This window comes from Eumetopias jubatus, unplaced genomic scaffold, assembly GCF_037043125.1.
Source record: "Eumetopias jubatus isolate StellerSeaLion01/CBP00866 unplaced genomic scaffold, mEumJub1_p1.0 scaffold_10, whole genome shotgun sequence".
NCBI lineage: Eukaryota > Metazoa > Chordata > Mammalia > Carnivora > Otariidae > Eumetopias > Eumetopias jubatus.
In genome coordinates, this window is record NW_028274816.1 from 69,842,409 (window position 1) to 69,854,519 (window position 12,111).

The 12,111-nt window shown below is 36.5% G+C and overlaps 1 protein-coding gene across 1 annotated transcript in view; it reads right to left on the reverse strand.

The window, feature by feature from the left end:
- The window catches only part of AKAP10 (A-kinase anchoring protein 10), an 87,367-nt gene that overhangs the window by 18,964 nt on the left and 56,292 nt on the right, over nucleotides 1-12,111 (reverse strand). The window contains exons 9-12 of the mRNA XM_028089510.2: nucleotides 11,766-11,910; nucleotides 9,584-9,757; nucleotides 3,531-3,640; nucleotides 716-798 (exon numbers count right to left, since the gene is read on the reverse strand). Coding sequence (XP_027945311.1) covers nucleotides 716-798; nucleotides 3,531-3,640; nucleotides 9,584-9,757; nucleotides 11,766-11,910 — 512 coding nt within the window. The remainder of the gene's footprint in view (nucleotides 1-715; nucleotides 799-3,530; nucleotides 3,641-9,583; nucleotides 9,758-11,765; nucleotides 11,911-12,111) is intronic.

A 12,111-nucleotide genomic window follows, 5' to 3' on the forward strand; every position in this document is an offset into this window, starting at 1 on the left:
TAACGTGAGGGTTGATGCCAGGACCCTGAGATCATGACCTGAGCCAAAGGCAGATGCTTAACCGACTGAGCCACCCAGGTGCCCCTGGAGCATTTTCTTCTTACAAAAGTTAGTATCTTTTACTCAAGACAATACTGTCAATCCAATCACACCGAAAAATTTCTAGATCCCAAATGAATAGATCCGCATTGGTTTCCAAAATCTTCCTGTGTAGACCAATTGTTTGGAAGTTGAGATCAGTCACAAATAACGTTCTTGTCAAAAAAGACTTATATGTTTAACTTTTGCAGTTGACTGAGCACTCTCCTGCTGATTAAACAAAGGATTTGAATTTCAAACTATTAATATTTTCCACAAATATTTCATAATAACTTTTAGCAAATTAGAGGAAATTTAATGAACTAAAGGGTTTCAAAATAAATGCTAAGTCCAACCTGGACTGGGTATTCATCATCTTTAACAGAAAGGTGACAAACATTCTTTCATAAAGATGTGCTTTCTGTAATGGTAAAGCAAGTTCACTAACTTTCATTCAGACAGACTGTATACAGATGCAACTACAAGTAGCCCTCGGACTCAGTTATGATATAAACACAAGTGAGAGATAAGGCAGTTATTTCATAAAATAAACTGTTTAAATCTTAAATGATCCTTCACTTACAGTCAATGACTAATGTGAGTGAAGGCTTAACATGGAGTATAAAACACCACAAACCTTTTGATTTCTTTACATCAGGTTCAGGCTCAGATTCTCGGATGAACTGCCCCAAGTCACTTACTCTTCCAAATGTCATCTTCCTAAATAAGTACAAAAAGAACATAATTTCTAACAACCAATTTTAAATTAAGGAAAGAAAAATACCCCCCACAAACAAGGAAAGAAAAATTCCATTCTTAAGCATCTCATCTAAATCTAGAAGCTAGAAATACAATGTATAGCTAGCTCATGTTATTCAAAGCAAGGCTTATTTCAAATAGAACTGTCCCCCAAAGAAGCAAAATAATCTTTAATTCAATGTAATTCCATTCAAAATCCCAAAAAGGTTTATGAAACATGATGGGTGAAGAGACAGCTCACAGTTCTAAAATTTACACAGAAGAGAAAAGGCACAAAAATAGCCAAGATAATTTTATAAAAGAGATAAATGCCCTAGATCAAAATGTGTATTATAAAGCTATAGTAATTATATATAATAATTAAACATGCTATAAAGCTATAGCAATATAAAAAAGTTAAAAGGCAAAGAACACAGTGAAAGATCTTATTTAACAGATATTACTCATCAATAATAAATATTAAAAAACATACAGAATTCCAACAAGTCACTAAGAAATCATACAACAGAAAAACATAAATAGGAGATGAATAGTCAATTCATAAAGAAAAACCTGAACAACCAGCAAAATGCCAAAAGAAGCTTAATCTCATGAGCAGTAGTCCAGATTGGTAAAAAATCAAACATTTGAGGTTATTTAGTGTCAATAAAGATGTGGGGAAAATTAGTATCCTTATTAATGGGGGTAAGAATGCAAAATATACAGATACTTTTAAAGGTAAATCGGTAAGATCTTTAAAATTTAAAATCTGCTTCTTGGTATAAGTGAATAAAAGGAAGTCTTTTACTATTCTGTGTGTAACAGTGAAAAACTGCAAGCAACTTAAATACTCATCAATACCAAAGGGCCAAATAGTGGTCACAGTTATGAGCTATAATTAATATTATATATAGAATACTACAACATAGTTAAAATGATGTAAATCTGTACAGACTAACAAAGAAAAATCTCCAAAACTCATTGTGAATGAAAGCACAAGATACCGAATAAAGTATGGTATCAATTACACAAATATAAGCAAACAAAAATACATACTATAACGTAACAGTGATTATCCTGAGTAGGAAGGGGAGAGAATGAGCACTGGTGTGTGATCAAAGGGGACATTAGCCTTATCTACCAATTTAATTTTTATAAGAGATTAATGTATTTGTAATTAAAAGTTAGGTAGAAAAAGAAACTCTGTGATGCCTATGTATTATTTCACGTTGGGCACAGTGGATCTTATTTTAGGGCTATTGTTCCTAGTAAGTCATCATTTCACATGTGGTTGCAATACACCAATGGATACAAATTTGTCTGCCTTGAGAAAAATTTCAGGAAGATGCCAAAACCATAAAGCTAAAGCAAACACTGAAAACTATCTTTAACCATTATTTCTCTATTTCTGACCCATTTTATTTTCTTATTTTTTTAAAATATTTTATTTATTTATTTGAGAGAGAGAGTGAGAGAGAGAGCATGAGAGGAGAGAGGGTCAGAGGGAGAAGCAGACTCCCCGCTGAGCAGGAAGCCCGATGTGGGACTCGATCCCGGGACTCCAGGATCATGACCTGAGCCGAAGGCAGTCGCTTAACCAACTGAGCCACCCAGGCGCCCTTTCTGACCCATTTTATACATCATCTGTTACATTTATTTTACACACAAAAAAACCTTACAGAAGTAAAACATTTTGCAACTGACAGACTGTCTTAAGTAAGGTTTTAAGTAAATGAACCAACCATTCCCTAATAAATATAATCTTTGGTAATTAAATCGTAGGCTTACTGTCCACCATTTCCTAAAAGACGAGCTAAAGATTACAACACTGACTCAGCTGCAGTGTGCTTTTTGAAGACAACGTAGTCAAACAGCCCTATATTTACTTCTGAGTGCTTTCCAGGATTCCTCGGTCTCCCAAGTATCACTGTTACTTTCTGACAAAATCAATTAAACATGTTGAAATCCCTTTTTTATGGTGATGCCAGGACTGCGGTTGGGGTTGGGGTAGGGTAATCAAGAATTTACACAGATTTATAGGCTCATCAAGCCATCTTTAGGAAAGAGGAAGTGATTTTATGATTTGATCTGTGGTAAACATTGGCAAGTGGCATATGCTATGAACTGATGTCTTTTTGTTACAGGATAAAATAAACATCCAATCCTTAAATACAAAGAAATAATTTTATTCCATTTTCAAGTATTCGTTATACAGTCCATAATAAATGATGCTGGCATCTTTGTACTTTATTTTTATTTACGGTTTTAAGACAGACTTTGAAATAGCTAACAAATGAACCAAATGAAATATGGGAAGAGATATAACCTAAAACATACCACATACATACGATACTCATCAACCTTGTCTAGTGTGGTGGAATGATGATGGTAATGATATTTATGGAGTGTTTACTAGATACCCGGCATGGTTTTGAATGCTTTTCATGTACCTCATTTAATCCCCTAAACAACCCAATGAATGAAGTGGAGATGAAAACACCGAGACAGTCTGCCAGTAAGTGGCTGAGCCAAGATTAAAACCGAGGAAGTTGCTCCCAAGCCTCCACTCTCAACTGTGGTCTACTTGTATACTATATATAAAAGTGCTGGGTATGTAACAGTAGATTAGAAACAATTTTTAAATTTTAAATAAAAACATAAAAGATGCAAAATTCGGTAGACTTGTACAAATTCCAGACACTAGTTAAACTTACCCTGCGTATGTCCGCTGATACAAAGATTCTGGATCCAGACTTGCAGCATCCACAATTATCGCTTCATCAAAATTTTTCAGAATTTTAACACTGGTTTTTTTCGTACTGGACTGCAACAGAAATTGTAAAATTAACAGTATGTTATTCGGGAATCAAACAGTTCCAGGTTTGGATTATGACGGATTTGTACAAAATCTTCAGTATTTGAAATACATGTAATTCTCACTCAACCCCATCATTATGGAGATGCTGAACAGCAACGATTCTGAAATGTAACCTCAATATACAACTACAGGAGGAAAGCACAGTATTACAATGTACAACATATGCATTTAATGCCAAATCTGTTTGTTTTCTTTATGATCTAAGTTCCAACAAACGTGCTATCTTCACAGGCATTACATTCCCAAGTGTGCAAGACTCCCATCCACCCAGACATATATAGCTTAGCTACCTTTTACAAATAAACATGAATACTTTTGATTTTCAGTGAGGCTATGTGACAAAGGAGAAGCCAAAGAAATCTTCCTAAAATGACCAGCTAGATGAGTGTAGTAAGTTCCCCTCCAGCATGTCATCTCCCACTCCTCATCCCACAAAAAAAGCAAGTCAGAATTGGTATTTCTATGAAATACCGGAGCCACGGGTTTTCCCAGATATTCCACCTCTAAAAATTAAATTACAGACAGACTCAGTTCCACAAAATGATTAATATACAAGATTATTATTCACTGTAGCATTGTTTAAAATAACAAAAGTTGGGAACCGTCCTTAATATCCATGACTAAGGTATAGGTTAAATTAATAAAATAAAAATTGAATAGACACTTATAGAACATACTCTACAGTGGGTGGGGAGAGGGAGGGGTTCTCTTTATGTGCCAAGAAGGGTAGATAGTTAAAAAGAAAGAGGCAGGGGCACCTGGGTGGCTTAGTCGTTAAGCATCTGCCTTCGGCTCAGGTCATGATCCCAGGGTCCTGGGATCGAGCCCCACATCGGGCTCCCTGCTCGGCAGGAAGCCTGCTTCTCCCTCTCCCACTCCCCTACTTGTGTGCCCTCTGTTGCTGTGTCTCTCTCTGTCAAATAAATAAATAAAATCTTAAAAAAAAAAAAAAAAAAGACAGAACACTTCTTTGAGGCCACTGTTAACTCAGATACCAAAACTGGACATCATAAGAAAAGAAAACTAAAGGTCAATCTCTTCTAAGTACAGATCCTAATAAAATACCAGCAAACAAATCTAGCAACATATAAAAATAATTATATATCATGATCAAGTGAGATTTATCCCAGAAATGCAAGGTTGGTTTAACACCTGATAATCAAATAATGTAGTACAACCGTATCAATAAAGACCAAAACCCAGATGACCTCATCTTAATTGATACAGAAAGAACATTTGACAAAATCCAACACCCTTTCATGATCCAAAAAAAAAAAATCCAACAAATTAGAAATGGAAATTTCCTCAACTTGATAAAAAGCATTTATGAAAAACCTGTATGTAACATCATATTAAAAGATGAAAAACTGAAAGCTTTCCTCATGAGGTCAGGAATAAAACAAAGATGCCCACTTTCATCACTTCCATTCAACAATGTACTGCAAGTTTAAGCCAATTAGGCAAGACAAGGAAATAAAAGGTACGTACATACAAAGTGGACAGGTAGAAAGAAAACTATTTCTATTAACCGATGACACAATCTTATATATAGAAAATTCTAAAGAATCCACAAGAAAGGAGCGCCTGGGTGGCTCAGTTGGTTAAGCTTCTGCCTTTGGCTCAGGTCATGGTCCCAGGGTCCTGGGACTGGGTCCCACATTGGGCTCCCTGCTCAGCGGGGAGTCTGCTTCTCCCTCTGCCTCTCCCCCTTGGCTTGTGCTCTCTCTCTCTCACTCACTCTCTTTCTCTCAAATAAATTAAAATAAAAAAAAAAGTATCCACAAGAAAACTATTAGAGTTAACAAAAGAATTTTGTAAAGTTACAAGGTCAACACAAAAAGTTTATTTCTATGCATTACCAATGAATAAGAAAATGAAATTAAGAAAATTTTATTTATAATATCAAAAAGAATATTCAGGAAAAACATGACGCAAGGACATATAAGACTTGTACACTGTAAACCTACAAAACAGTGATGAAAGAAATTAAAGACAGCTTAAATAATGGGATGATATCCCGTGTCCATGGACTGGAAAAAGACTTAATATTGTTAAAATGGCAATACATTCCAAAGGAATCTACAGATTCAATGTAAACCCAATCCTAGAAATCTTATGGAATTGCAAGGGACCCAGAATAGCCAAAATAATCTTACAAATTGAAAAACACAAAGTTGGAGGACACACAGTTCCTGATTTCAAAATTTGCAAAGCTGTAGTAATCAAAACAATGTGGTACTGGCATAAGATACACGTAGATCAACACAAAACTGAGAGTCCAGAAATAAAACTGGTGTATCTAAGAGCAAATGATTTTTGACAAAGATGCCAAGATCATTCAATTTACGTAGAAGAATAGTTTTGTCCATAAATGGTCCTGGGACAACTAGATATCCACATGCAAAAAATAAAGTTGGCCCTTACCTCATACAACATGCAAAACTAAAAATGGATCAAAGGCCTAAAACTCTTAGAAGAAAACACAAGTGGGCATGGGGAGCGACTGCTTAATGTTCCATTTGCGAGGTTTCTACTTGGGGTGATGAAAAAGTCTGGAACCAGATAGTGGTAATGGCTGCACAACACTATGAATATACTAAATGTCACTGAATTAGACACTTATAACAGCTAACTTTATGTTAGGTGAATTTTACTGCAATTACAAAAAACTGTATTTCTATATGTTTACAATGAAAATATGAGCGTAAGAAAAAATTCCATTTATAATAGTATCAAAAAGAATAAAATACTTAGAACTTAAGAAATACAGAACTGATACCTGAAAACTACAAAATGTTACTGGAAGAAATTAAAGAAGATCTGAATAAATGAAAGGCATCATCTATGTTCATGGGTCAGAATATTTAATATTGTTAAGATGGCAATTTGTCCCAAATTGATCTATGGAACCAATGCACTCCCTATCAGAATAATGGCTGGAGTCTTCATAGAAGTTGACAAACTGATCCTTAAATGCATTTGAAAACTCAAGGGACCTCGAATAGTCAAAACAATCTTGAAAAAGAAGAACTAAGTTGGAAGACTCTCCCTTCCTTCCTGATTTCAAAACTTGTTACCCAAGCAAAGGTAATTAAGACAGAGTTAAACAGTTATCATCTGAGCTAACAATTCTACTTCTAGGTATATACACAAGGGAAATGAAAACATATATCCACACAAAAACTTGTACAGCAGCATTATTCATAATAACCAAAAGAGAGAAACAACCCAAATGTCCATCAACTGATGGATTAACAAAATGTGGTATGTACAATGGAATATTATTTGGCCATAAAAAGGAATAAAGTTGTGGGGTGCCTGGGTGGCTCAGTCAGTTGAGCATCAGACTTTTTTTTTTTAGACACAGTGAGAGAGGGAACACAAGCGGGGGGGTGGGAGAGGGAGAAGCAGGCTTCCAGTGGAGGAGGGAGCCTGAGGTGGGGCTTGATGCCAGCACCCTGGGATCATGACCTGAGCCGAAGGCAGATGCTTAACGACTGAGCCACCCAGGTGCCCCCTGAGTGTTGGACTCTTGATTTTGGCTCAGGTCATGATCTCAGGATCCTAGGACTGGGCCTAGCGTCAAGCTCCCTGCTTAGCAGGGAGTCTGCTTCTCCCTCTCCCTCTGCCCCTCCCCTGGCTCATGCTGTCTCTCTCTCTAAAATAAATAATTTTTTTTAAACCAACAACAAAAATAAAAAAGGAATAAAGTTCTGATACATGCTAAACATGGATGAACCTTGAAAATAGCATGCTAAGTTAAAGAAGCCTGTCTCGAAATCACACATCATATGGTTCCAATTATATGAAATGTGCAGAATAGGCAAATCTATGGAGACAGAAAGTAGATTAGTAGTAGCCTAGGGCTGGAAGAATTGGAGGATTTGGAGGGAATTAGTTAAAGGACACAGGGTTTCTTTCTTAGGTGAAAAACTTTTTAAATTGGCTGTGGTGACAGTTAAGGAACTCTATGAATATACTAAAACCACTAAATTATACAACATAAATGGGGGAATTGTATGGTATGTGAATTATATATCAATAAAGTTGTACCAAAAAGAAAGAAAGAAAGAAAAAAGAGCACATACAGAATGATTTCAATTATATAACTATTCCGAATAGGTAACACTAACCTATACCATCAAAAGTCAGGATGGTAGCTATCCTGGCCGGGAGGACAGTGACTAGAAGAGGGCACAAGAGGGTTTATGACATACTGGTAATGTTATGTTTTTGATCTGAATGCTGGATACACAGATCAAGTCTGTTTATGAAAATTCTTCAAGCTACATATATTGAGTTTTCCGTATATATATTAAACTTCAACCGAAAATGTAACAATATGGTTTAAGGTCAGCACCTAGACCTTTTAAGTGCTTAAATAACAACAAGACATTCTAGCCTATATCAAAAAACAAAATGGCAACCACATTCAGCAGGTCACCTGCTACATAAGCTATTTAAATAGGAGGAAAACGTACTAAGGAGAGTCTTGTTGATGGTAATAAATAGTACTGTTGTATAAATTAAGGAAATTTATCCAAGGCCCTGTGTCAAAAAATCTGAAGTATTATTTATGTGTCAACAGTACTTTGAGAAAATAATTATGCTACATTATGGTGAAGAACACTAGACAGGGAATATGTTCTGCCTCTACACTTTACTGTCTGATTTTTAATAAAATTAGTTAACTTCTTAATACCTTCCTAGATCTCTTCTCTCGGGGACAACCCATTTAAATGACCCAATTTGGGGGAGAATTAGATAAGGTTTGATACACGAAAGCACTCCAAAAAACCAAAAAAGATTAAGAAAATATACAAAATGTCACTACAGTTCAAAATGAGACCAAAAACTCTTTGGTGAACTACAATTATTAAGAAAGAATTATTAAGAATTATTCTAGGGGTTGGGCACCTGGGTGGCTCAGTTGGTTAAGCGACTGCCTTTGGCTCAGGTCATGATCCTGGAATCCCTGGATCGAGTCCCGCATCGGGCTCCCTGCTCGGCAGGGAGTCTGCTTCGCCCTCTGACCCTCCCCTCTCTCATGTGCTCTCTCTCTTTCTCTCTCAAATAAATAAATAAAATCTTAAAAAAAAAATTATTCTAGGGGCGCCTGGGTGGCACAGTCGGTTAAGCATCCGACTCTTGGTTTCAGCTCAGGTCATGACCTCAGGGAAGTGAGATCAAGCCTGCTGCGCTCAGTGTGGAGTCTGCTTGGGGTTCTCTCTCCCTTTCTGTCTCTGTCTCACTCTGTCCCTCCCACTCATGCTCAGGCGCTCTTTCTCTCTCTCTAAAATAAATCTTAAAAAAAGAAAAAGAATTATATAAAAAAGCGTCCCAGGGGCGCCTGGGTGGCTCAGTCGTTAAGCGTCTGCCTTCGGCTCAGGTCATGATCCCAGGGTCCTGGGATCGAGCCCCGCATAGGGCTCCCTGCTCGGCAGGAAGCCTGCTTCTCCCTCTCCCGCTCCCCCTGCTTGTGTTCCCTCTCTCACTGTCTCCCTGTCTCTCTCTCTGTCAAAATAAATAAATAAAATCTTTAAAAAAAAAAAAAAAAGCATCCCAAATGTAGTTACTAAAATTTCCCAAATAATTACACAAAGAGCTCTTCAGAGGCTATAAATGCATGTGGTATTATTGATGACTGATAGCAGTAGCTGGAGTGTCAGGCAGAAAAATGGCCTGAATGAAACAGTACAATACCTTACAGTATAATATACTGTTCACTACAGACATTTTTATTAAAACATATAGTAAGTAGGCTAATTGTATTTTCTTCTTTGTTTCTTCTACAACAAAAACTTCCAAACAGACTCTGCTATTGGTATTTGAAGGAAAGGATCTACTGTACACCTTTCTTCCAATTGGCAGAGGCTAACTGATTTATACCTGAGCAGCCGAGCTGTCGGAACCACCTGGGTGAGAGTCATCAGGAGGGCCAACAGAGCAATGAGCAGTCAGTGAAACATTTCCTCCCAGAAATTCATCTCCTCGAACCGAATGGATGAGATCATTCAAATACTTATAATAAAGATTGCTGGACAAGAAGCCAGGCAAAAAGACCTGAAAGAGAGGATAAGCATTATTTTAAAGGTGAGATCAAATACAATTAAAACTTTATTTGAAAACAAAATTTTACGCACAATTCTACCAGCTAGCACAAATGATTCTGCTTTTCCTTGTTATACTCCAAGTATTATCCCTTTGTGTACACACGTTGTGACTAAAATTATGAGTACAATTTAGAGGTGTGTCCCCCTCCCCCCCAATGCTTGCCATAAAACTATCACATAGACTTGATATTTAGACTTCTTAGTGACCAGAAAACACGCAGGGAGTGAATCTAATCTGAAATTAGATTTTTCTTGTTATAAATATTAAAGTCTTTGTGCATATATTGATTTTTTTACTTCTGAACTGATTTCCTTAAGATAAATTACCAGGTGTGTGATTATTGAGTTAAACGGTGTGAACATTTTAGCTTTGATATATATGGCCAATTTACTCTTCAGAAGGATGTTGTCAATTTGTATCATTTGCAGTATACTAAGGTAAATGTTTTGACACAGGCTTTCCAACACCAGAGTGTGTTTTTCCACATCATTGTTAAGTAAGTGCCTATTGGGGCGCCTGGGTGGCTCAGCTGGTTAAGTGACTGCCTTTGGCTCAGGTCATGATCCTGGAATCCCTGGATTACGTTCTGCATCGGGCTCCCTGCTTGGCGGGGAGTCTGCTTCTCCCTCTGATCCTCTCCTCTGTCATGCTCTCTTTCTCTCTCATTCTCTCTCTCTCTCAAATAAAATCTTTTTTAAAAAGAGCCTAATGATATATGGATGTTTTTATTTCCATTTAAAAATTACTAATGATGCTGAATAAGTTCCCATGTTTATTACTGGCATTTCCTATTACCAACTTCTCCTTCACAGCAGTTAGTACATGACTGTAAATAGTATGTGTTGTTAAACATGTTCCTTCTTTATAGACAGAGCTCCAGGAGGGCAGAAACCACGTTTCTCCTGTTTACCACTACAACACCAATACCTAGCACAGAAATTCTCAAAGTACTGATCATCCATGTCTTTTTCTCATTTATCTACTTGATACTATTAAAATTACTAAGTTCTTTACATATACACATTTTATAAGAAATATTTACATTCTGTTTATCTCTGTATTTTCATTTTCTTTTTTATCCAGAAAGTTTACATTCTTTATATGATACAGATTTGGAACTTCTCTTAATTTAAGATCAGAAAGATTTTAATTTTAATCATGAAAAAATTTTTATCCCTGGGCAATAGCTGATACTCTATTCAGCTTACCATGAGCTTTTTAATGATTTGATTTTTATATGTAACTCTTCCATGTTCCTGAAATTCAGTTATGTGGAATATTATTTAATAGTGCTTACTTAACCCTTTTCCACCTAGAAACACATGACATATATAAACGACATAACCTCATGGACTTATCCTGCGCTCTGTGCAATTCCTGGTCAAATTTGCTCTAGTTCATTAGAGGAATAAATCATTCACAAATTCTAACACATTATTATTAATAAGCTATTAGTGATACCCCAGAAGTTATGATACACAAAACCAGTGTTCTAACCCCACTGATAGATACTGATGAAGTGTTTGGGTCATTTTAAGCTAACTTTGCCCAATACTGCTATCTAATTATTTTTTGAAAATTATTAGTTATAGTGGTAAAAACAGCCGTTAAAATTTTTTAATGCTTACTATGTGATGGATGCAATGCTAATAATAAGAACTTTATACATCTTACCTCATTTTTATCTTTAAAATAACTTTTAGGTAAGTATCCATATTATCTCCATTTTACAGATGTGGAAAATGGCATTAAAGAATTTCAGTAAGTGCCTGAGGTCATTCAGTCTATAAAGGCTAAATTAATACATACCAAGTCAGACTGAAAGCCTCTGTTCTTAATCACTATGCTCCAACGCTTCAATTTTCCAGTTTTGTTACATTTTTCCCCCGTGTTATGTTTTCTGGGTTTCACCAGTAAAGACTTCTTGCAGTTTAATATTTTTGAAGTTCTTGGTTACCTTCTCCATGGTCGTCCAGGCCTGACGTAATGGAGTTGTGAAACAGTTAGGGAGTGGCCCACCTTCCCTGCAGATATTGGATTCAATTTCTAATCGCACAACATCATCAAATCCAAGAGGATGTGTGGCTTGGAGGGAGAAGTACCTATGGTAACAAGACAGCCAAAGTCAAACCAAACCTCCTAGCCAGTATAAGCAACTTTTGGCACCTACTCTTCTACGAGGCTACTTGATTCAGCCTGCAGATCTAGGACTCGAGAGCCGGTTCCTAGAGGCCGTGCTGCAACCTTTATTCCCATAGCCCCAAAGGTATCTGAGTCAACTTGCTACCTTCCTATCTCCTTCC